The sequence below is a fragment of the Liolophura sinensis genome, chromosome 1 (assembly GCF_032854445.1).
Source record: "Liolophura sinensis isolate JHLJ2023 chromosome 1, CUHK_Ljap_v2, whole genome shotgun sequence".
NCBI lineage: Eukaryota > Metazoa > Mollusca > Polyplacophora > Chitonida > Chitonidae > Liolophura > Liolophura sinensis.
Window position 1 is genome coordinate 77,752,882 of NC_088295.1, and position 26,843 is coordinate 77,779,724.

At 39.2% G+C, this 26,843-nt stretch overlaps 1 protein-coding gene across 1 annotated transcript in view; it reads right to left on the bottom strand.

Annotated features, from left to right (window-relative positions):
• Positions 1–26,843, bottom strand: part of LOC135464292 (uncharacterized) — a 50,655-nt gene that overhangs the window by 12,972 nt on the left and 10,840 nt on the right. The window contains exons 8-43 of the mRNA XM_064741749.1: positions 26,067–26,247; positions 25,348–25,470; positions 23,950–24,072; positions 22,134–22,307; positions 21,436–21,653; positions 20,997–21,054; positions 20,299–20,469; positions 19,359–19,527; positions 18,100–18,338; positions 16,555–16,755; positions 15,365–15,556; positions 14,871–14,981; positions 14,535–14,654; positions 14,150–14,260; positions 12,999–13,121; positions 12,414–12,517; positions 11,392–11,564; positions 10,937–11,018; positions 10,138–10,342; positions 9,650–9,827; positions 9,169–9,295; positions 8,443–8,740; positions 7,795–7,905; positions 7,286–7,392; positions 6,958–7,114; positions 5,537–5,696; positions 5,289–5,410; positions 4,698–4,859; positions 3,910–4,010; positions 3,429–3,540; positions 2,802–3,050; positions 2,415–2,569; positions 1,719–1,950; positions 1,360–1,533; positions 1,043–1,200; positions 94–219 (exon numbers count right to left, since the gene is read on the bottom strand). Of these exons, the coding sequence (XP_064597819.1) occupies positions 94–219; positions 1,043–1,200; positions 1,360–1,533; positions 1,719–1,950; positions 2,415–2,569; positions 2,802–3,050; positions 3,429–3,540; positions 3,910–4,010; positions 4,698–4,859; positions 5,289–5,410; positions 5,537–5,696; positions 6,958–7,114; positions 7,286–7,392; positions 7,795–7,905; positions 8,443–8,740; positions 9,169–9,295; positions 9,650–9,827; positions 10,138–10,342; positions 10,937–11,018; positions 11,392–11,564; positions 12,414–12,517; positions 12,999–13,121; positions 14,150–14,260; positions 14,535–14,654; positions 14,871–14,981; positions 15,365–15,556; positions 16,555–16,755; positions 18,100–18,338; positions 19,359–19,527; positions 20,299–20,469; positions 20,997–21,054; positions 21,436–21,653; positions 22,134–22,307; positions 23,950–24,072; positions 25,348–25,470; positions 26,067–26,247 (5,607 nt within the window). The remainder of the gene's footprint in view (positions 1–93; positions 220–1,042; positions 1,201–1,359; positions 1,534–1,718; positions 1,951–2,414; positions 2,570–2,801; positions 3,051–3,428; positions 3,541–3,909; positions 4,011–4,697; positions 4,860–5,288; positions 5,411–5,536; positions 5,697–6,957; positions 7,115–7,285; positions 7,393–7,794; positions 7,906–8,442; positions 8,741–9,168; positions 9,296–9,649; positions 9,828–10,137; positions 10,343–10,936; positions 11,019–11,391; positions 11,565–12,413; positions 12,518–12,998; positions 13,122–14,149; positions 14,261–14,534; positions 14,655–14,870; positions 14,982–15,364; positions 15,557–16,554; positions 16,756–18,099; positions 18,339–19,358; positions 19,528–20,298; positions 20,470–20,996; positions 21,055–21,435; positions 21,654–22,133; positions 22,308–23,949; positions 24,073–25,347; positions 25,471–26,066; positions 26,248–26,843) is intronic.

Consider the following 26,843-nt stretch of genomic DNA (forward strand, 5'->3'; position numbering starts at 1 on the left):
TGTAGAAACTTCTTATTCCCTTGCAGCACGCAGTACCACTGAGCTTGGGAATAATTTGTGAAACAAACCGCTAAGTTAATAGTACAGACATACCTGTAAACAAAACTCTGAGACCTTCGCCAACTGATTAGCCTGTTCTGGTGACACATTGCCGTACTTGATTGGTTGATTTAAGGGCTCCTTTCCAACAGTTATCTCATCCTTCACATCACTTGGGATCTACAAATTTAAGCATTTTTACACATATATTTACAAAACTATTAACAGCGTGCTGATAATAACACCATGCTGATGACATGAAGTCTTAAGTGAGCGCATAAGTGTATTCCAGTCTTCAGTTTCCAGCAAATGTTGGATATGAAGTTACAGATGAACCTAGACTGTATAGAAATTATCACTCAATTGATAATTCAAAACTCGGTTAATCCATTACAACTCTTTAACCATAAGTGTGATCTTAGAATTTGTTGTGAATTCACACCTGAATGAAGCATTTCACAATGCATCTCATAGCTTTGGTCCCCAAGATGATAACAAATTTACACATGGTAAAACAATTACACATCAGTATCTATTAAAATAACTGCAGTAATTTTGATCTGTGGATTGATTGTACATTCATACGTAGATTAAACTTTTATCGTGTATAGATCCCTGTTTCAGTTTTTTTCATCCAGATATACTTGTGTATAAAAAACAAATGAGCCTTCTCAACTTTCTAGGTTCAGGAGGCACATTTAATTTTTTATTCTATCATTTTTCCACATAAGAAAAATCTTACTTTTATATCTACTTGTGTATATATTTATATCTCTTTTAGTCAAGGTTCTCCAGTGCTTTGCCCCTTTTCCTTCCACCATAATGCTGACCCCCCATCGTATAAGTGAAATATGCTTAAGTACGACATAAACACCAATCAAATAAATATATAAGTAAATAAATCTTCTAGTCAAAACTAGATCTGAACTTGTTTATCTGATGAGTAATTCATATCTGCAGGCTGGATGTCAAGTCACACCCAAATCTAAACGTAATTCCTTACCTCTGTAATTCCAATCTCTGGGTTAGTTGTGAAGTCACAGTCCACAGCAAATGGATCCACCCCATCTGGACCATCAGGATCGATTCCGTAGCGACCAGCCCAGTTGGGGTTCTTGTCCTGGTCAGCCAACTTGATCTCATGACAGGTTTTGAGCACAGCTGAAATTTAAAAACAAATATTAAGTCAAACCAAACTACAAAGGTAAATATATATCTCACTTAAAGTTTATCTTGTATAAAAGCCTAACTAGAAATAAAAAGAATATATCAAAAAGACATTCTAGCCAATACCAAACTATATTGAAATTGACAACATACCGAAACAGCGCAGATCCTCTACTTTGAGTTTACGAGTCCCCTTCTGTGTTGCCGCGATGTTAACTCTGGATACTGGGAGGACTTTCTTGTCCAGCAAGCTGCCACCATCGGTATATTCCTTCCCATCAGCCTTGTCACATTGGCACTTACCACCCTTACAGCCGTCTTTACCTCCTACAGACAGAGAAAAAAACAATCATATAGGTTAAATGAAACAGACAATTAATTGTGTAAAAATATTCCATATAAAAGCAGTCATGCAAATACAAGAAGTGGCTGGGTGACTTACCTGAGTTTCCAGGGGTCTTCAATGCTCCACAGCCACCCTGCATACCCTAGGCAAAGAACACTGATCTTACCTGAGTTTCCAGCCCAGTATGGTAAAGCTTGACCCTCTCTAGAGTAGGCCCCAAACTCTCCTCCCAATTTGAGAGCTGCGTCTTTGCAGATGTAACTCATTTCCTGGGTACAGTATTCTGAGACCTCCGTCAGGGCTCTCAGCTGCTCTGTGGTGGACGACTTATACTCTACTGGAATGTCTTTGCCTGCAGCTGGGATTTCCTCTGGTTTTTCAGCCTTGGGCTCTATCACCTACAAAATAAAAAGTTAAATGTAAATTTAAAACTGATTTATATTCTTGATTTGGATAAAGTTAAATGCAGATTTAACATGATATATAACACAAGTAGAAGACACTGCCAGAAAGGAAACCTCCGCGACGGCTAAATATACAAAAATCCCCACTACATACTAAGTTGATGAATAATTTGCAATAAACACCAATGTTTAATGGATTTACCCTTACCCCAAGGCCAACCTGTCCGCAAAACGTAGTTCAAATCCCTCTATAACTCTTTCCATATAGTTGCTGACTGACAGACATATAAATGTTTACTTATTTACAGGTGATCCTTGATTATCGCTGTGCACACAAAAATACACAACCTCTTGGCAGAGATAATAACAGTTAGTTTACGTCTAAGCAATCATAATTAAGACATTAGAGTTTTACTTTCATAAATATTTTTAAAAATATTACATAAGCTAACACCCACTGTTATTCCGATTGGCACTTCCTTTGGCATCTCACAGTATACAGGGAATGGTGGAAGTGGTCCAAGCTGATCGGGGTCTATCAACCAAGGTTCACTGATGATTGGTTCCCCAGCAATCTTGGAGTTCCTCAAGGCTTGACAGTCCTTGGGTATACCTGTAATTGGTTGGTATAAACTACAAAGCATCGCCAACATGAAATTTTCACACAAAACTTTGCCGGGTGATAATAATATTTTGAATTACACACAAGCTTTCAACTTGTTTTTTGCACAGTTCCTTTTCAATCATTTAACAGAAGAGTGTTTAATGATACCAGCATGTATAGATGTTGAGAAATTTAAAATCACTGAAACTATGCAAACTATCCAAATGCTACAATTCCTTACCAAACTGAACATTGCTGCATTCAAGAGAACCAAGGAAGTATTCGGCAAATCGTTTCTCTGATTTTGGAACATCATCTTTGGAGAGTCCTAGACAGATCTCTGATACTGGAAGAAGTTTCTTGTCAATGAAAAGTCCATGGTCTTCCCTCAATTCCCCATCATTTACATCACAATTACAGGCTCCACCTTTCTCACATTTACCCACTTCTCCACAGGCACACTTGTCTCCACCAGCATTACCAGCCCAGCCTGAAACATATCCCAAATAAATACAGAAAATCCAATTGCGAGCACAAAAACGCCAATTTGCTGATCACCATGACATGACTGAAATACTGTCAATGTGGTATTAAACACAAATCATTCATTCAATTTCTTGAAACTTGTCTTCCCTATATGTAAATGTTTAAGTTTATATTATACAAGGTACATATGTTCAGAAAATAAGAACTGGACCAGATTTCAAGAAGACCTTGGAATTACAGTAACGACGATAAGCAAAGAAATCCGTGTAATGTTGCCTTGATAATTAAGTGCACAAAACGCTACAAATGGTTCGTGCAAGTGCTTCCTGGTAAATCCTTGTACATAGTAATTCTGCCACAGATACTGAACCACAGATCTTACCTTTTACTTTTTCACCATTCCTTGACTTCCAGAAAGCATTTTCAGATATTGGAGCATGTTGACAGGTGAATTTGGCGTATTGTCTACAGAATCCAGACTTCTCGGTTAATGCCTAATAAAATAGAGAATTGCAGTGGCTGTCACAGATATGGTAGAGATATTTACTACCGGGCGGGAATTACCATTCATAATTATAATTTAGATGGTAAAAAATGGCCATGTTTAAGTCTTTCACTTTTAGAGTTACACTACTCATTATTACGGAAAGCTTATCCGTGATACTACGTGATAATGTTGTTATGGTAGTTACATTCAAGCTGGCTAATCACTGCTTTGTAGATCAAAGACCGAGGTATGATTGGAAGGTCGAGCTTTAAAAGTGACCATTAAATCCGTGTGTCATGAATAACTTGTTTGGAGTAGGTAATTCGATAAACAGACAGTGTGATGCTTTTTTTACCCATAACTCCAGATTAAATACCTCAAGCTGCTCCTTGTTGGCACTGGCATACTGAGGCTTGACACACTGAGCACCTGGTCCAAGATTATCTGGCTCATCAGGTAACTGGAACTGATTCCCAGCTGAGAATAAAAAGTTATCACACATCATAACAGTAAATAACACATGTGTACATTTAACATTTTCACAAAGGTAAGATGCGGTAGTGTGTGAATTTGTAAAACTTAAAAACAAGGAAAGAACCATGGCACGGAGCAAACTGTTCTCATGCAATCCACGTCTGATCTGAATAACCTATCCATTCCATTTTCTGCTGGCCTTCCATTTCTATAGGAGATCTTAAGGGGAGAAAGTGACCTATTCTCTAAAAGATTTTTTTTTTTTTGATTGGTGTTTTACGCCGTACTCAAGAATATTTCACTTATACGACGGCAGCCAGCATTATGGTGGGTGGAAACCAGGCAGAGCCCGGGGGAAATCCACGACCATCCGCAGACAGACCTCCTCACGTACAGCCGGAGAGGAAGCCAACATGAGCTGGACTTGAACTCACAGCGACCGCATTGGTGAGAGACTCCTAGGTCATTACGCTGCGCTAGCGCTTTAACCGACTGAGCCACGGAGGCCCCGTTCTCTAAAAGAGGGAAAAATAAAGAAAAAATGTTAATAAATTAAACCACTTATGTTTAAAAACATAAATGGTTTAAAGAATGTACAAGTCACTGCATGTAGGGCAGCTTTGAAAGTTAAATTTTCTTTAACTGAGTTAATAGCTTTACATACTTCAACAAGAAGTGCAACAAATTTACCTTCTATGTCTACAATGGTTCTTGGGAAGTGGCAGTAGACCTCAAAGGGATCCTGTCCTAGCGGGCCGTCAGGGTCAATCATGTACCTTCCATTGGGTGGCATGTCATTGTGAGGGCGCTTCTTGTAGAACTGCTGCATGTGGTAGCAAGTCTCAAACACCTCTGTATTGAAAGAAAAGTGTTCATTTTAAGTACAATACCAAACAAAGGGAAAAAGAATTGTGGAATTTACCTCCAACTTACTTACTGTATTTCAGTTGAAGTTTGACCTTTAAAAACGTACTTTCAGAATCATGCGCATAACGGCCATAAAATGCAAACACTGAAGATTTCCAGATAAGAAATTGCAATCAAAATTAAACTGTGTAAAAAAGCTAAACTTTAGATGAAATACAGTATTTCAAGCAGCCGCCCATGCACTTCTCTACACGTACTGATTGGAACAAAACTAGTTGTAACATCAGTATAAAAGTGACTATCTAAAACGTGAACATCGAAGATGCATAAAAAATATATACTTAATGTTTGCAAGAAATGCACGTAGCACCAAACGACAAATTGCAGTGGTTTTCTCCTGACAACACAACTCACCAAAACACCTCAGCTTTCCTAGAGTATGCTCCCCTGAATCGTTGGCGTCATCACCTGTGTCACCAAATGCCAGTTTCAGCACAGGTAGATCATCTTTGTTTGACAGGAAACCCTTGTCAACCCTAAATGATGAAAACACACATTATTCTGGTCAGACTGAAGTAATATAAGCAGGCAAAACATAAATATATAGCAATATAAAACACTGAAAACTGATTCGTAAACAGGCACAATTATTACACACTTACACTTCCTTGGGGAGATCAGCGTCACAGTTACACACAACATCCTTCCCTTCACAATTCCCTTCAATACCACACTGGCACATGGAACCACCGACTCCTGCAAAGTACTGCAGCTTCTTTCCATCTCTTCCTATCCAGTAGGAAACGGGGTTCTTTGGGTCATCTGGTAAAAGAGAAAGACATCTATGCACATTGCACGGACTGAAGTAAAGGTAAATCATATAGTCAACAGGCAATTTTGATATTCATCCACAAACCATCTACAGTGTAATTCAGTGAACAATATGCTACACATATATAAATGTATATATATTATCACAATCTATGTTATTTCTTAAACATTGAGCATGAACTATCTCACCTATTTGATACATGACAGCCTCTCGACGTGTAATTAACTGCTCTGCTATGTCATCTAGGTTGTGTATATGGACTATCTCACCTATGTTGTGTAAAATCGTCTGTTTACACTTGTACGCCATCTCCCGTGTACAGTGTATGGCCTATCTCACCAATACTGTGTATGACCGCCTTTATACACATGTAAGTCATCTCCTGTGTACAGTGTATGAACTATCTCACCTATGTTGTGTGTATGACCGCCTGTTTACACTTGTAAGCCATCTCCTGCGTACAGTGTATGGACCATCTCACCTATGTTTTGTATGACTGCCTGTTTACACTTGTAAACCATCTCCTGTGTACAGTGTGTGGACTATCTCACCTATGTTGTGTATGATCGCCTGTTTACACCTGTAAGCCATCTCCTGTGTACAGTGTATGGACTATCTCACCTATGTTGTGTATGACCGCCTGTTTACACTTGTAAACCATCTCGTGTGTACAGTGTATGGACTATCTCACCTATATTGTATACGACCGCCTGTTTACACTTGTAAACCATCTACTGTGTACAGTGTATGGACTATCTCACCTATGTTGTGTATGACCGCCTGTTTACACTTGTAAACCATCTCGTGTGTACAGTGTATGGACTATCTCACCTATATTGTATATGACCACCTGTTTACACTTGTAAACCATCTCGTGTGTACAGTGTATGGACTATCTCACCTATGTTGTGTAAAATCGTCTGTTTACACTTGTAAGCCATCTCCTGCGTACAGTGTGTGGACTATCTCACCTATGTTGTGTATGACCACCTGTTTACACTTTTAAGTCATCTCCTGCGTACAGTGTATGGACTATCTCACCTATGTTGTGTATGACCGCCTGTTTACACTTGTAAGTCATCTCCTGTGTACAGTGTATGGACTATCTCACCTATGTTGTGTATGACCACGTGTTTACACTTGTAAACCATCTCGTGTGTACAGTGTATGGACTATCTCACCTATGCTGTGTATGACCGCCTGTTTACACTTGTAAACCATCTCCTGTGTACAGTGTATGGACTATCTCACCTATGTTGTGTATGACCGCCTGTTTACACTTGTAAGCCATCTCCTGCGTACAGTACGAGGAATGATCTGCCAAAGCTGCCAACTGCTCAGGACTGGCCTCATTGTAAGTCACAGGTTTGGTGTAAGATCCTGGCTCTTCAGCATCATCAACTTTGGTCTGAAATGACATACATTCAAAGTGGAAAAAATGGAGCGTTAAGATAAGATCAACACAACATAGATTTAAAAAAAACAGATTCAAAGACATTTATTGTATTAGTCTGCCAATTTACCGACAAAACAATTATCACAGCACATATATGCAGACTAAGATAAAGTTTATATTTACCGGTTTCTCAGAGTCATGTCCCACAGTGGTGATTCCAACAGGCTTGTCATCAATCATTTCACAAATAACAGGGAACGGGGCCACATTATTACCCTCTGCTGGCTCCTCTGAAGAAGAAGAAAAAGTAATTAGATTGAGGAGAACGATTCCTTTTATCTCTATCTTTCCCATGCTAAAATTCAACACATGTGGCTTTTAATATTACAAGTATTTAAAAGGCACAATGGGATATCTTTTCCTGTGCAATGGCGACTCGAGTCCAAGCCAGATAGATCGTTGTTCTCATGTAATACTAGTTGCACACAAAACGTCATCACTAAGGGCAGGAATGATCAACAGCTGCATGTTTGGGCCAAATAATTTTAGGCCGGGAGGTTCTCCATAGACCTAAAACGTATTTTGTCATACTAAACAATCAGTGGTGCACACTAGTATCAGAAATTTTCTAACATACTATGTGAGACTTATATAAATTTGGCCTACTCATTCAGAATGGGTGTAAGCAGTACCTTCTGGGACAGGGTCGCTTGCTCTCCTCCGAGGTCCGTCTGGGTCAATGAGGTAGGTGTAGTCATCAGTGTAGCCCTTCTCTCTATACTGCTGACATGTAGGCTCAATACCTACAAGACAGAAACTTAGGTATAAGACATATTAACTTTTCTAATATGAAAACTTGATGATGGTTAGTACTTTTAGGGGCAACTCACCTGAAGATTACAGCTCTTTATAAAACTCATGTAGATTGAATGACACAGATCAGTTTGCTTCTTATACTTTCAAATTCTGCTTTCCAAAGATTGGATCAACCAAAATGCATTCCAAATTGTTGTAGTTAACTAAATAACTGCACTAATTTGCAGAAATGAATGCATTGGAATTTGCTTACCAACAAACTCAAGAATATTTTGTTTAATCTTCACTGCTTAAATGGCTTAAATCGACAGTGCCCACATCTGTACAAAATGGAATATACTATGTGTAGAAAGAGTAGGCAGCTTGAGTGTGCACATAGCACCCTCATAACTGACAAGACTTTTCGGAGGTGATACTACAGTAGAGTTTGTTACATTAAATGTCATTTAAAAATCATTTACAAAATTAAAGTCAGAATTTATTCACTTCACTATAAAGCATGAAAGAACGTTTGAGATACTCACCAAATTGGTTTTGTCCACACATCAGAGGCCCCACGGACAATGAGCCTTTCTTGTCTCCTCCTACCTCCTTCAGAGTCACGGATCCCACAGGGAGATCAGCTTTGTTGATGATCAGACCAAAATCCTTCCTCTCTTTGCCATCAGCAATGTCACAGTTACAGTTGACCTTGGGGTCCTCGCATGACTTTGTCACCCCACACCCACACATCTTCTCCTGTCCCAGGCCACCAGCCCAGTATGTTCTCTTCTTCTTGTCAGTGCCTGACCAGAAACTACCTTTGTCCATTAGACCAGAGTTCTAGAGAGTAATAAAGGTGTTAATGTCATGAAAGGTATACGTGCAACAAATTTAGCCTGAAATAATCAGACTACAATCTGGCATGAACACGGCTACTTTTCTCATTTTAGGCCATGTTTCAAATACTATTTCAACTAGCAATGATGCTACTTATTGTTAAGTTAGTCATTCATTTATTAATTTGATTTGTTTTATGCTGCATTCAAGAATACTTCACTGATACGATGACAGTCAGCCTTACTGTGGACAAAAATCAGGCGGAGGCTGAGGACACCTGTTGTTCATAAAGATGTCGTATCACTGCATGACTTTCTTTATGCAGTTTCATGTATAATCCTGTCCTATTTCATAATGTCTCAGGGAAGAGCATATTGTTAAACTTCATTGAGCTGCATTCTTCAAAGAAAGGTTTTTGAGATGAAACATACGGTGCAGGTGTAGGACATTTCCTGAGAACAGAACTTGGAAGTTTCGGTCAGTTTTTTAACTGCCTCTGGTTTCACAGGGTACTCTACAGGAATTTCACCAGGCTTCTTCGGCTTCTCCTCTTCTGGACTGGAAACAAAAGCAAACAAATAACAATACACATACAAAAATGCTAACAATTCAAATTAACTGACAATAAGAGGTGCCAGATTTAGATCACTATAAACCTAATCACTTGTAAACGAGTCTGTATCAGTTTATTTGGGTTTGGCAAAAAAAAGACCATTGTTTCAAGAGAAGAATGAAGAGGGCCTGAAACTATAAGACTTCCAAAATAATGTGGTCCGATGTGAAAATGGTTAGATTCTTGAAACGTAGATATAAAATCATGAAGCTTCATGAATAGGACTGAATCAAAATATCCTAAACTCCACAGCTCTCACGTCCTCCATAATCAGGTCAGAGAGCGTGTATAGAACTCACAGCGTATTGGGGATGATGGTGACCCCTGTGCTGGGATAAGATGTCATATCACAATCAGCCACAAAAGGTTCCAGGTTTCCAGCCTCATCTCCATCTGGGCCATCCACATCAATTAGCTGAGGACCATTTCTCTTCTGACCATAATTCCTGAGAGCATCGTCACAATCAAGGGGAATATCTGACGATAAAAAAGACAGCAGCTGATGGAAACTAAAAGCACCTTGAACTGTATCACAGTATCACAGCACTCAATCACCAGTGACATCAAAACTTAGGCGTCTGTACAGACATTTGTATATGAATTGTCAATTACAGTTCACATTCTAGCTTAATAATCGTAAGACCAATTTTTAGTAAAGCGTTCAAACTACAATAGTATATATAGTAATAAATTATCACGGATTTATGAAGAGAGAAGCATTCAACAGCTGATACCAAGAACTCCTTGTCATGTAGTTTTCACACAAACAGAAAATATGATTACTGACCAAACTGTTTGGGTCCACACATGAGAGGTCCCACAGATGACGCTGCCTTCTGTCCTTTCTTCACTCCGCCAACAGTAAAGGCTTTCACAGGCAGCTGAGTCTTGTCAATGATCTTAGTCTCATCCACCTGATCTCCCATGGGTTTCCCGTCACAGTTACACTGGCTGCCTGGAGTTGCACATGTACCCAGCATCCCGCAGTAACACTAACACAAAGATTACCAAAATAAGCACTGCACATGGAACTGTACTCTTAATCAAATAAAGAGAACCAATTCAGCATGTATGGCATTCTTACCTTTCTTGAGGAACAATGTCTTAATTAGCCACATTCACTACGAATGTTTATTTTCACGCCATTTTAAAACAATGGCAAGATGGTTGAGATACATATTAATGTTTCTTTATGGACACAAGTCACATGGGAAATTTTATGTCCATAAAAATTCTGATTAATTCCATTCCAATTCACAATCGTCCACAATGAACAACTTTCTTGGGAAACCTCATTTCAAGCAAGTCCTCTAATACTAGCGCTTTCGTTTTCTTAACAAATGAAAATAACAATAAGTGCTCAACAGGTTTCATGATGGCCATGTCAAATCAGTCAAGACCTGGTGGTACATTTGTGGGTAGCATCCCTTTGTAGTAAAAGAAGTGGGACAACATTTGGCCCAATTCGTAAAAGAATTGGCTAAAACCCGTCAAAAGGAAAATCTAGATGGCTTTGTCATACTACTGGTGTTTCAAAAGTTTACATGTGAAAAGTTGCATCAGTTTTGTCATGTAATGACTCGTACCTTGTCAAAGGGTTTGTCAGCATCATCCTTGTTGGTCCAGCTCCCCACACCCTGTAGTTTGGCTCCATTACTACACTTGTACCTGATTGAGGCAAAGAGCAAAACAACCAGCATTCTGTAAGTATTGTTTTCCCAATACATGTCCCCTACCGGTTTGAGCTGTCAGAAAAATAGCTACATATATGTCAAAATCCATAAAATGAAGAAAAAAAACTTTGTTGACAATAATGAAATTTGATTATCATCGGCAGATGAAGCCACATATTCAGATTCAATTCAGGACAACAAAACCATTCTGTCAAAAGTCCAAAACACATCTGCCAAATTTTGTCAGAAATGTCAACATGGCTCAAAATGGATGAAATAAACAAGAAAAAATACACTCTGCAGTAAAATTTTGAATTATAGGGCATCTGTTTGCCTGAAACACTGAGAACATGAAAGAGGGTACTCACAGGACATTCTGGTAGCAGAACTCTGACACATCTATCACAGCTGCTATTTCCTCATCAGTTTTGCGGTATTTAACTACCTTCTTCTCTGGTTCCGGAGACTTCACAGCTTTGGGATTCTGAGTGTTACTCTGGATGACAGTGATACCTATGTCTGATCTGATCACACATAATACCTGTTATGTGGAAGAATAAAGTTTTATTTACATGCAATTACCTAAAATAGCGATTCTGTTTCTTTAAACAGAAAATTAGGCTAATACGTGTGTGACGAATACCCTTCCCTTTAGTCATTATAAGCTCCTTTACATTACAATTGTTTGAAGATGTTTTAGACAACAAAATAATGATGAAAGAACACACAACACTTCCACAAAACAAATCGTTTTCCTTGCTTTCCTTTTAGATTATATATTCTTTAGATAGTGTGTACGCTACAGCTTGTACAAACACTGACGATTTCAATATATGTCTGAAAACATACTGAAGCCAACGTTTATAGTCACCTGTTATATTTCAAATATTATAAAATTTGGTCAAATACTGATAAGGGTAACCTGAGATCAAAGGCCTTTGAGATCTAAACACTTGACTCTAAAACATTGTACGAGTGTTTCTAATTGCTCCTTACTTGTACATGGGCCAGAACATGGAACATGACATCAAAGCAGTCAAAAGAAAAACATGATTCAATGATATACCTACTTATTATGCTAAATTTATATGCATGGTAGGGTAATATAGAAGTCAGGAATTTAGGTCTTGTAATGCCCGAACTTAAAGTGTCAAGACATACATAATTTTGACAAATATTTTGATACATATATATGTCTTCTTGGTCAGTTAACTAACTTTTGTCTAAATTAAGAACCACTCGTTCTTTTTATGAAATCGACCACGTTTTAGGAATTTCAGGAATTTTCACAATGCTTCATGTAGTATTCCATCGCTTAAATCAAATATAATATAATAGAGTATTTATGCTGGAAAGTGTGAAACGAAAGACAATTCTAAATCACACTCACGGTAAATGGTGGGACACCGCCAGGCCCATCAGGGTCTATTCTGAATGAGCCACTCTTGGACTCTGGGTTCTGTAGTCTCACCTCATCACAGTTACGTGGTAACTCTGGAAAAGTTATAAATCTCAATGTATTGTACACACATTACATACAACACGTCATTAACAGGGCAGACACTAGACTATAGAGCTTTGTACACAAGTTCATACAGAACAAATGGAAATTACACCTTAAACATCATCAATTTGATGTAACAGTTCAAAATCTGCTTACTCCTTTTATTCTATAATTTGTTTTGAATGTTTTGCACAATTCATGTTAAAAGATGCTTAAGTCGCGTATATAAAGGAGAATCGGTCTTAGAATCTACATTTATATCTGTTTACTGTGAAAAACAAATCACAGAATTTTCAAAAATTGTGTGATATTAAGATTTAACTCTTTCTGATGTCTCAAAAGCCACTCTTGGTCCAAACATTTGAACCAAATTTTACGGACGCAGCTAAAAATGTCTCACGGGATGCGAGAGGGAGTGAACGAAAATCACTCTACGAGTTAAATTTAATCATCCCACATATCAGTTCCTACCTTTGCAGGCAATGCCATCTCCCATGTAGCCATCCTTACAGACACAATCGTAGCCACCTCGTTTGTTCTGACAATCAGCATTGGGATTACACTCAGATGTCTCCTCTTCACACTCATTTACATCTAAAAAGACATTGTAAATATACATGATACTCGTTTTATCACTTGATTTTTGTGACATTCTGAGATTTACTTTAGTTAGAACTAAAACTAAACTCAACTCCAACTATTCACATAAAGAGGTTGGTCTTAGTGTGCAGCCAAACTAGATTAAGTCAAGCATCCAGTTCTGACTATCTGATATTGTGTGTTCAACCCTTTTGCCAATTCACACGCCTCATAATGCTAAACAGGGATGAATATTATGGGGTACCGGCAGATTTTTCTCCCACAAAAAATAGCCCTACTGTGACACACGGCTTGCACGGTGCGAAACATGTTGCGTGCTGCGGTTTCATTTATGACGTAATACGTCCAACTTCGGCCGGTATCCCATTGTCTATCTCACTCACAAACGGACAATTTTTTATGTTTACATACAGCATGTGCTCTAATTTGTATTGCTGAATGCTTTGATACATAGACCTTAACTTTAACCAATAAAAACAGTACGGTAAATAAACAATCACAGGCATTCAATTGAACGAATATGTACATGACAAGAATGTTTCTAACAACATGTCATATCCTATGTACAATTTTGCACCCTGTTTGTTTGGGTAACAACAAATTTCCTGTACAGTTATTACACAGAAGCAACTGCTTCATGTTCCAAAATTGCCCAGAATCATTGACATTTTTTCTTTTGTCATTCAACGTTTTGTTCAACATTTTTGTACAAAAAAAGACAACTTTAAATTAAATTACAAGTACACTGACAGAAAACCTTATCTTTGACATGTAACTAATTATAGTAATTCGCAAACAAATATAATACATTCCCCTGTATGAGCTCACAAAACTCATAATATGTAGGATGAAAACCTACGAATGGGCCGGGGAGTCTCATCCGGTTTTTGGTTTAATAATAAATTTGGTCACATTTCTCACTGTCACCTGTAATATCTGTGTTAACGTACATTATTTGTTTCTGTCTAAAAGTAAGAACTTTCCACTTGTAACTTGTCAATAAAATTCTGAAGTGATTTTACCTTCACACTTTTGTTTGCCATCTCCCTTGTAGCCCTTCTGACACTGACAGTTGCCCTCGTTACATTCGCCCAAGGTGTTACAATCAGCGTCCGTCTTACACTTTGTCAGGCCTGGAAGAAATATGCTTTTATGTAACTTCTTTAACAAACATTTTCGTAAACAATTTTACTTTTGCAGCTCACACCTACAACAAAATAATGTACAAAATTAAAATGGAGAATCACTGCGCTAAATTATAATCATCTACAAACGGGGATAATTGCGCTTATAAGTCTGACTTATTGAAATCAGAAAAAAAGAAACAATCAAAAGGAAAAAGAAATACTGCTATTGTCGCATATCTTTGGTGTTTCAGAATTAAGATCTGTTTGTTTGTATACTTACTTATACACTGGTCTCCTGATCTGACAAAACCTGGTTGACATTCACACTCGTACCCCCCATCATGATTCACACATTTGGCTCCATCTGGGCATGGGTCACCCTCACTACACTCATCAATGTCTGAGGTTTAAAAAAAAACGAAAGCAAATCATTTTCATTATCCTGCTTGGATGATTGATTTAGCGACAAAAAATTAAGACTACTATTAATATTATAGAAAACCCGTGCGATAAAATTAACAAAGGGATATCAAGTCTATAGGTATATGCATGTATGCTGTTCTATAAATAGATTTCATTTAAAGAATACAAATGTATTTGCTATGGTCAAACTCACCATTGCAAACATCTTTTCCATCTCCCATAAATCCCTTCTTACATCGACACTGGCCAAAACTGCATTGAGCATTATCATTGCAGACTTCTGAAGTTCTGCAGGGAGTGTTTCCTGTAAAGAAAAAAATCACCAATTTTGATTTTGATTAAGAATATGTCTCAGTTCAATGCTTTCATTCTTTTAAGAGTCACTTTTTTTAATAAACGAAGTGCAATATTTTAATATATAGAATGGGCTTAGCTCTGTACAATGTCAAGTGACTACCTACTACATGTAGGGGTGATTTTATCGAATGGGCTTAGCTCTGTACAATGTCAGAAAATGTGTCTTACAAACCTGATACCGAAATAAAAAATAATTTCTTCATTCATTGCTTTAAAAAATAAATAGTGGATAGAGAAACATATTTCCAACACTCATTTGAGGGCTCTATGCATCTAAAATTTAAGAAAAAATCAACCATAACAACATGTGAACAGAAAGAAAATACTTACTATACTGGCAAAGGTACGGCAAGTCTTCACTACAGGTCAAGTCATTCCATTTGTACTTATCTCCCTTTACCATAAGTACGCAGTTTTCCTTGTCAACTGTGTCACTGGGTTGTCTGGGAGCCCAGTTGAAGTAGTTTGCCTCTGATTTGTCGGACCAGATAAACTCTCCATCAACACCTCTCTCCACGAGCCCTGCAAGAAGGGTGAAAGACTACAGCAAAACACGCCAAATGTTCTAAGGCACTTAGCCTTTCTAAGGCACTTAGCCTTTCTAAGGCACTTAGCCTTAAATGCATTCCTAGTACTTAACTACTTTAATTAGTTGATTGTTGCTTAATGTCATACTTATAAATGACAGCAGTTTTATGTGAGGAACAAACCGGATTGCCTGGCGTAAACCACCAACCTTTGGCAAGTTACTGAGGAACTTTAGCACGTGTGATGTACTGATATGCATGGCATACTGGTGGAAGTAAAGAGGTCTTCATCGAGATTCATCGAATACTGCACAAACGACCACACAGGAGCATCATTAACGATTTATTCTCACCAAAGTCCCACAAACAGTGAGCGTGGAGGGAATCAACAAATTCTTCGTCCAAGGCCAGGTTTGAACCCAGACAATGGATACCTGAACTAATAAAAGCCTCAAAATAATCCTGAAACATGTTATAATAAGCTTCAAACCGATAAAATAAATAATCCATAGTTTAACCAAGCAACAGTTTCCTACCGAATACATCACTTACAACATACAAATATATTAATTACAATTAGTACATTGCGTTAAAGGCGCTTTATTTATTTATTTGATTGGTGTTTTACACCGTACTCAAGGATATTTCACTTATTTCATTGGCCAGCTCTATGCTGGGAAGAAACCAGGCAGAGCCCGGGGGAAACCCACGACGACCCCCAGGCTGCGGACAGACCTCCCCACTTACGGCCGGAGAGGAAGTCAGCATGAGCTGGACTTGAACTCAGAGCAACCACATTGGTGAGAGACTCCTGTGTCATTACGCTGTGCTAGCGCGCTAACCAACTGAGCCACGTAGGCCCCTAAAGACGCTTTAATAGCTTACACACAATTCTGCAAGTGAAGTCCAGATTTTAAGAAATTCTTCCAATAATCTTAATAAACTTCGACTAGCCCAGGCAAAAAAGTTTCTGCGACAGGAGCAGTATCTTACCAATCCAAGGGTTGTAAGGCATGCTTTGACTGTCCAAATATCTGGCAATCACATCCTGTTCAAACTGAGAGTGAATGCTAACTAGTCCTCCTCCCATCTTACGACAATCTTCCTCTGCTTCACTCTGATCTTTGAGCTTGGGTACAGCTTTCACACAAGTGCTGCCAATCCGGATGGACCCTTCTGGGCACTTTTCTTTCACTGAACACAAACATTTAATTTATTTTATTTTATTTTCATTTATTTACTTTCATAATCGCTTCACACCATAATCAACCATTTTTCACATATATGAAGGTAGTATATTTAAGGCCTCCATCTTAAACTACAGGTTCTTTGAAGTTCAGCAAGTAAGTGATAAAACCTGTAGAGCGTAGATATGCACGCAAAACTGCTGGAAAACAATTTGTTTTCAACAAACATTAGACTGTATGATATGGTCGCGTATTGTCACTTAGGATCTACAAACACTGAAGAATACAAACTATATCAAATATTTGTATACTACTTAGAGCGGGCTTCTTCTGCTCACAAGAGGGCATATAGGGCATGATTGAAGTCCTGACAAAGTGGAGCAGCGCAATCAGCGGAATCTAGAAAGTATTTCCACCAGACAAATCTCTAAGTTATCACCAGTTTTAGCGGCGCACCACGCGACACTCAGTGTTTTGGGTGTCTGTGACTACATGTAAGACACTGCTATTCGGTCTATCACCATAATCTACAGTCATCAAGGAAACCAATGACTTCCAAGTTCGTATATGGGCAAATATATGCAATTAACCAATTTCATTTCTGACATTTGTTTTAAATATTTACTTCCCTCCATTAGTTTCTATGCAGAAACCAGGTATATGTGGTTATAGCTCTGTATCTTGAACCTACATACAGTTTCCTTACACTATGGTATAAATAGGATGAAGAGAACTAATAAGCCTGGCCATTCTGACATAAATTGATAGGAGCAGTTGTAGACTGCATATAAATGAAGTGAGCATCAGGAGAAAGATCATTGAAAACTCTCCATAAAAATTGGTTGTACTTGTTTCAAATATATTTTCTTTCCACTGAATTAAATTCGGGATAAATGCTCGAATTATGTTAAGATGAGCTTAATACTGCCAGTGACAAGGTACTCTGCCACATCACCTTTTTTTAATATTCACCTGAAGGAAAATATCTTGAGAACATCTTATACGTAATCTTTTAATCATGGTTGAAATCTTAAATATACTCTCAGATAACTTGTACTTCATTCCAGAATAACTGAATAACTGTATTATTTGATAAGCTTTATAGGCAGAGGAAACTGAACTGCTGAGCATAAACATCCCACTATGAATGCAACAGGGCTGAAAGGCAATCTCCAACAAACTTTAAGCAAGGCCTTACCAGCGTTGCCAGGCACCCATTGCCACCAATGCCCTGACAGTGGCAAACCTCATCACGTACAACCAGACAAGGTATGAATGGATTTACGCAGTGAGCTAGTAAACTTTCATTAAACAAAAACACAGGTTTTGTAAACTAAGCAGAGTATCGCACCTTCTTCACTCCGCTTGCAAATCAGGCCCATTTTTGTTTCGCAGTTCAACGAGTCCCATGTGAGATCAGGGCCCAGTGAGACACACTTCTCCACAGTGTCCTGCTCTGGTTCGTTCTCAGCCCAGTTCAGGTATTCCACAGGTGAGCCGTCGGACCAGATGTACTGGTTGTCAGCCACTGAGCTCAAGCCCTGGGTCATGCCAGTCCACCAATTCATGTTCTCCACCTCCATGATCAAACTGCAAAATACACCTCTATTACATTACATTACATTCTCACACTCCATATCATAATAATGTATGTATGTATGCTTGGGGCTTTACGCCATACTTAACAATTTTTCAGTCATATGACGACCAAGTGTCATCAGGTACATGTACATATGTTGTGTCTTCTTGTGACAGGCCAGGTCCATGCCGCCAAAGTGCTGCCGCGACTAAAGTATCATGTCGAAAACACCAAACATGATATCACTCCCAGTCACATTATACTGACACCGACCAACAAATCCTTCCTTGCTCTAACCCTTCAGTGTTGCATGCCAAACGAGGCCGCAACAAGTACTACTCACAGCCGACACAGGTTTTACGCTGAGTCTCCCGACTTCTAGGCGAATGCACTAAAACATAGGCCAGCGACACGGTCCACATCACAACAGAGCCTAAAATTTTCCTCTTATCACCAATACTCTCGTTTTAATGTGTCTCCCATTTGGACATTGAAAAGCTTTCATGGAAAAGCTATTGGAAGTTGATGAATTTCTGATAGTACCGTATTTAACCTCAAATTTCGTCCAAAGCTATTGAAGATGCTCACGTTGCCACAGTTCTATTGATCTTAAAAAGTTGTTTTCAGGTTTTGTTTGGAATGTAAGAAAATGTAAGTTTCAGCACCAAAACTAATATTCTATGACATTTGTTTGTCTCTAAACATGCTCTCTTGGGAAGAAATTTTACCTCTTTTAGAGTAATTTGATTAATTTGCTTAAAGTACAAACTCCTGTTGACCATCAAAACTAATTGACTTAAATTTGGAAATGTCAGTGTCATTCAACCTTCAGGAATGTGTATGATTAAACAACTGAAATCTTCTCAGAAAAGGAGCACTGAGTCAGAGGAAAGGCGGCTTGCATGTTTAACCTTGAACACTGATAGAAAAGCGCAATGTTCTGTCCATCTGCATGAACTCCATGATGGCTGGCAACCTCCAGTTCTGTGGAATCCATGATAGATAAATAGAAATCTCTTTGACTGTCTAACCTGTCACCAATGAACTCTTCTTCCTCTTCTGACAAAATAGAGACGAGGTGTGCCCCATGTGCCATACAGCGGAGATAAGCTTCAATGTACTCTCTCTTCTCCTGAGAGATGTGGTAACATTCCCCCTCAAACATCTCCCAGCCCTTGGGACAAGCTGTCAGTTCCAGAGCTGAAGAGAACCACAACAGCATAACATTAACGCAAGACTTAAGTAGCATTAAAACGGTTTGACTGTAGAGTTGAAGCATCAAATTAAAACATTGATAGTTTTGTCTCTTCAGTCATATTCATCATTTTGGCATAATACATGCATACATAGGTATGTATCATGATAAAGTGAGCAAATAGCATTCTAAATTGCTGTTACGGTCGGATACATTCAACGATATGCTTTTTTTCATGACTAATTCATATAACAGACAAACCCAGATCGACAGGAATATATAACAGACAAACCCTGATCGACAGGAATATATAACAGACACACCCAGATCGACAGGAATATATAGCAGGCACACCCAGATCGACAGGAATATATAACAGACACACTGAGATCGACAGGAATATATGACAGACACACCCAGATCGACAGGAATATATAACAGACACACCCAGATCGACAGGAATATATGACAGACACACCCAGATAGACAGGAATATATAACAGACAAACATAGATCGACAGGAATATATGACAGACACACCCAGATCGACAGGAATATATGACAGACACACCCAGATCGACAGAAATATATAACAGACACACCCAGATAGACAGGAATATATAACAGACAAACATAGATCGACAAGAATATATAACAGACACACCCAGATCGACAGGAATATATGACAGACACACCCAGATCGACAGGAATATATAACAGACACACCCAGATCGACAGGAATATACTCAAAATAGGGAAACTTGACCCAAACTTACGTTTCCTGCATATAAAGCCAGACTGGAGGTTACAGGCATGCGTTGTAAACTTGAACTCTGACGTGTCTCCAACTGCAGCGCAGTCTCTCGTTTCTTTTCCGTTTTCCTTTGGCTCCCCTTCAGCCCAGTTGGTGTAGTCAGAGGCAGTGTCATCCACCCAGACGTAAACACCTTACACAGAAATGATATCGTCAACTTAATGTCAAAGGAAGGTATGCATGCCATGGATTCATCATATGTCGTAATTTTTCGAACATTGTTCAGATAAAAATTTAAAACCATGTACATGTATAGTTCTAAATGTTCAAACTCAATGAAAATTATTCTCTTGTCTCTTATTCTCTTTGGTCTAAAGATCACAAAATATACATGTATATTGTATAAACCTTCTTGTAATTTCATATCAATAAGGTTCTAGGTTTATATCATTCCCATAGGTACATAAAAAGGAAACCACGCCGCTTAGAGAGATACACAAAAAAGGGAAAATTGGGCATGGGAAGGGAAATTAATACGAAATTTGGATGGACATAACAAATCAAAGTTAATACAGCAGTTCATTAGGCAATATACTAACAACAGCAGAATATGTCTTCAACTTCTTACATGTGCATCGTAATGCAGTTTAATTATGAGGAAATGCAACACAACATACATAGCAGAACCAACAACTGTTTTGTAGAAATATCCTAGTTTACTCAATGTACTTAATATGCTCACACTCTGAATGTCGTAAATGTTAAAAGAGGTAAAGGTCTAAAAAAAATACATTCAGTAAAAATATACACAAAAAAATATGTTTTCTATACCCACTTGATTTATTTATTTATTTGATTGGTGTTTTACGCCGTACTCAAGAATATTTCACATATACGACGGCGGCCAGTATTATGGTCGAAGGAAACCTAGCAGAGCCTCCTGGTGGAAACCCACCACCATCCGCAGGTTGCTGGAAGGCCTTCCACGTACGGCCGGAGAAGAAGCCAGCATGAGCCTGAACTTGAATTCACAGCCACTGCATTGCTGAGAGGCTCCCGCGTCATTACGCTGCGATAGCGGTGCTAATCAACTGGCCACGGAGGCCCCCCTATACACACTTGTATATGTATTTGTATTGAATTGACTACAGGTACATACCATCCATTTTTTCGTCTGTGTAGCCAACCCAATATTGCCCTGAGAATCCGAGGAAAACCAATTGTTCTTTGATGAACTCCATGGTACCCTCATCAAATATGGCTGCCAAGTCCCCACCTTCGGCTTGGCACTCTCTACGTGCCTCCTTGAATGTTTTGGGACTTCATGGAAGGAGTAACAGCCATCCTCGTATTTGGTCATACCAACTGGACAGGAGGCTGAAGAGTCAAGAGTAATTATACGTTAGCTAAGTCAAGAATATTTGTCACTTTTGCGATGCATTCAACTACTTGGTTGGAGAAAACTGGAGAGCCCAGAGTAAACCTGACAAACTTTGCTGACTTATGGCCAAAGCCATACCAGAAAGAGATCTCCCTCAACCAGGCTTGCAACCAGTACTTCACTGGGCACTGGTCACGTCTGGTCACTTTAAATATTAGTTTTGTCTATCACATAGATATCTCTTTGAAGCAGAATGATCCAAATGTCTTATACACAGTGCTGCTTTACGGAGATACCATGCTAAAGACACATAACCTGATTTTAATTCACCCAATGTTCATATAGTGTGCATGTCATCTACCACATATTGACACATAGTTGTAACTGTTGTTTTCTTTTCTTTTATCTAATAAGGGCTTCATTTACATCAATGACATTCATGTTTTTGTAGACAGGAGCATCTAAATTTGACCTACGGACTCTACACCCTGTGGCATCCTCTCCCCTGAATCCATCTCCCATGGCTCCCTCAGGACAAACACAGGCTGATGACTCATCAGGTAGGAGGACACAGTCAGCAGATTCCACACACAGCTCCTTCTGGAAGACTGAACACTCCACAGGCTTCTCTGGCTCCTGGGGTTTGTTCTCTGGAAACAACATACGCATACCACACTACATGTATTAATCAGCAATTAATAAATAATTTAAAGTTTATCACACTTTTCTACACTACCACCTCACTATGGTCACACTACCTCCACACTACGGTCACACTGTTCCCACAATACGGTCACACTATTCCCACACTACAACCACACCACGGTTACACTACTCCCACACCACCACCACACTATGGTCACACAAACACGACAACACGGTTGTTCTCTGAAAACAACATACATATACTACATGTATTAATCAGCAATTAATAAATAAGTTAAAGTTTATCACGGAATACCATGAGCTCCCCACCAGCATCCACTTACTGAGATTTCTGTCCACTACCCATTCCAAAAGATTCCTTTTAACTATTGTCATTCGTCATTGCTGGAGTTTGTAGGTGAGTAGTCACCAGTAGCCATTTAAAATTAGTCAAATAGCATTTCACAAGTGTGCTCCACAGGCAAACCAGTGAAACCAGTGCTATCACGCCATTTCCACACTACTGTCACACTACTTACACACTACCGCCACACTATGGCCATACTACTGCATGGCTACCACCACACTATGGTCACACTACTGCCACACTACCACCACACTATGGTCGCACTACTGTCATACTGTCGCCACACTACAGCCACACTAACATGTCACACTGCCACTGCCACACTGTCGTCACACTACTACCAAACTACCACCACCACAATATGTTCACACTATTGCCACAATACCATCACACTTCCGTTACACTACGGTCACACTATTTCTACACTAGCACCACACGGTTAAAGTATTCCCACACTATCACCCCACTATGGTCACACTACAACCACACTAAGGTCACACTTTTCCCATACTACCACCTCACTATGGTTACACTACCTCCACACTACGGTCATACTATTTCCCACACTACAACCACATCACAGTTACAATACTCCCACACTACCATCCCACTATGGTCACACAACCACCACAACAAGGTCACAATATTACCCACACCACCACTACACTACAGTTACACTACTCCCACACTACCACCCCCACTATAGTCACACCACAACCACACTACGGTCACACGTTTTCAAAACTACCATCCCACTATGGTTACAATACCTCCACACTACGGTCACACTATTCCCATACTACAACCACACCATAGTTTACACTACTCCCGCACTCTCACCCCACTATGGTCACACAACCACCACAACAAGGTCACACTATTACCCACACTACCACCCCACTATAGTCACACCACAACCACACTACGGTCACACGTTTTCCAAACTACGGTCACACTATTCCATACTACAACCACACCATAGTTACACTACTTCCACACTCTCACCCCACTATGGTCACACAACCACCACAACAAGGTCACACTATTACCCACACCACCACCACACTACGATTACACTACTCCCACACTGCCACCCCACTATAGTCACACTACAACCACACTACACAGTCACACTTTTCCACACTACCACCAGACTATGGTCACAGCACTGTTATACTTCTATGTCCTATGTACTTCTATACTTTCTGTGACACAGACTATGTGTTATCCTGCTAGAATCTGTAGAAGTTTTAAGGAATAACGTGATGTAATATAAATACCGGCACAAACTCGTCCATCTCCTGAGTATCCCTCATTGCACTCACAGATAAATGTTCCCACTTCATTTTTACAGGTAGCAAATGGAGAACAATGGTCTGTGCCATCATCACACTCATTCACATCTACAAAACGCAAAGAATAGTCAGATTAAATAAAGCAAAATCACGCTGAACATTTTGTCAGTTTGCATGTTACACAGACTGCTATTTGGCTCGGCACGGGAGGCGCTGTTATTTGACACGACTCGGCACAGGCGCTGTTATTTGCCTGCGACTCGGCACAGGCGCTGTTATTTGACTCGGTTCGGCACAGGCGCTCTTATTTGACAACAACTCGACACAGGCGCAGTTATTTGACAACCACTCGACACAGGCGCTGTTATCTGACAGCGACTCGGCACAGGCGCTGTTATTTGACACGCCACTGTTCCAGTAAAACTGTTTCTAGGTTTAAATATCTTTGGTACATATTCTTGGCCAACTGACACAATTTCACTTTTTGTGAAGCACATCAATGGAGCCACAGCGTCTTTTTAATGAAATTTAAAGAAATTCACAAAACATGTATGCAGAGGGTTAAATACAAAAATAATGTAAAGAAATTAAGCCTGCTTAATACGTAAGGATGCGCATTTGAAATACATGTCACAAGCAATGTTTCACTTTGAAGAGTAAACCTTTCTGCAACAAAGATAAGTTCAAGATAAAGTTGACGTTTAAATTAGTATAACAACATCTGAGTGGCTGGAATGTATTTGTCAAGTGTGGTACATGTCCATACGACATCTGTGTGGCAGGAATGTATTTGTCAAGTATGGTTCATGTCCATACGACATCTGTGTAGCAAGAATGTATTTGTCAAGTGTGGTACATGTCCATACGACATCTGTGTGGCTGGAATATATTTGTCAAGTGTGGTACATGTCCATACGACATCTGTGTAGCAAGAATGTATTTGTCAAGTGTGGTACATGTCCATACGACATCTGTATGGCTGGAATGTATTTGGGAAGTGTGGTACATGTCCATACGACATCTGTGTGGCAGGAATGTATTCGGGAAGTGTGGTACATGTCCATACGACATTTGTGTGGCTGGAATGTATTTGGGAAGTGTGGTACATGCTCATATGACATCTGTGTGGCTGGAATGTATTTGTCAAGTGTGGTACATGTCCGTACGACATCTGTGTGGCAGGAATGTATTTGTCAAGTGTGGTACATGTCCATACGACATTTGTGTGGCTGGAATGTATTTGGGAAGTGTCTTACATGTCCATACGGCATCTCTGTGGCTGGAATGTATTTGGGAAGTGTGGTACATGTCCATACGACATCTGTGTAGCTGGAATGTATTCGGGAAGTGTACGACATCTTTCTCATAGCACGAGGCCCTTACCTTCACAATCAAATCCATCACCTTGGAATCCTGATGTACAGAGACAATCATAACCCCCTTGGGCATTGATGCATCGGGCATTTGGATGACACTTATGGTTATTGGATGAGCACTCGTTCTCATCTGTAAGTATAAGTACAAACATTCTTGTTCACAGAGCTAGAAAACATGGACACAAGATCAACTAAATTGTATTTAACGTAAGGGTAAACTTCAATTTTCCGGGGATTTGTTTTAGGAGGCAGGAGAGGGGGATTGATTAGTTTGAGTCATGTGAAATGTGAAAAAGTGTGAAATGACACTTTCTCTTAGAAAGTGCCAATCGAGTAAAAACAGATGTTGTGTGAAGTACCATGTATAATGCTTTAGTTTTCTTTTGACAAGTTCTGTGAATTTCTTAAAGTAATGTGTTAGGTGAGGTGTCAGGTTATCGGAGGATGGCACTGATCAGACCTTACGGACCCAGGCAACTTTGACAAACAATCTGGCAAAAAGTCCGCAGTAAAAGCAGCAAGAGATAGATTTAAATACCTAAGCTCAACAGTCACGGGACACACATTCCCACACAAATCACGGGAATGAGATACCTACATTTGTATTTCACCAAGAACGTCTATCAACAGAACTTTTTTATATTAAAACAACATAAAAATATTTTCACCCCTGTATGGCTGACATAGTGCCAACGTTAAGGTATAATCAGTTACACCCTGACTTACCAGCACAATCCTGTCCAGAGCCCTTGAATCCACCTTTACAACGACAGTCATTCGAGCCATCATCAGTTACGTAGCATTCGCCATGCTCGTGACACTGCACGGTGTTGTCACATTCTTTCTCTCCAGGGTCGACACAGGTGCACATGGCGGTACAGTCATCTTCAAACCATTTCTCTCCAATCTATCAGTAAAGAAAAGGTTCATTTCGCAAAGGTAACCTTTTTAATAGTCATGCACGATTACAATTTATCATGCAAATGTAATTAATGTTACCAATTAACGCCTGCCATTACATTTGTTAACGTGTTTCAGGTTTACATTTGCTAGAAAAAAATCATAAATCATCATTTTTAGATATATTAATGGACAGATGGATGGACTAAGTGACTGACTGGGTGTACATCGGTCTTATAGTCTGCCCTTTGATACACGTAAATGGATGAATAAATAAAAAAAATCAAAGAGACTGTGTTTGACAGTTATTTCTACAAAAATAAATCTTCTTTCTGCTCTCGCACTATGATACTTAGTTTTAAAGTTCTAGATCGCCAAAAGCTAAACACGTAAATCAACAGGACCCTCGCATTCTTTGGACATGCTTAAGTCACACTGGTTGAGTCACACGGGTTGAGTCACACTGGTTGAGTCACACTGGTTGAGTCACACTGGTTGAGTCACACTAGTTGTAAAGTATGTTAAACAGCAGAGATCAATCGAGATACATGCAGATTTAAGTAAACTGAGAGGTCAACTTGATCTAAAGTTATTTCTGAACAA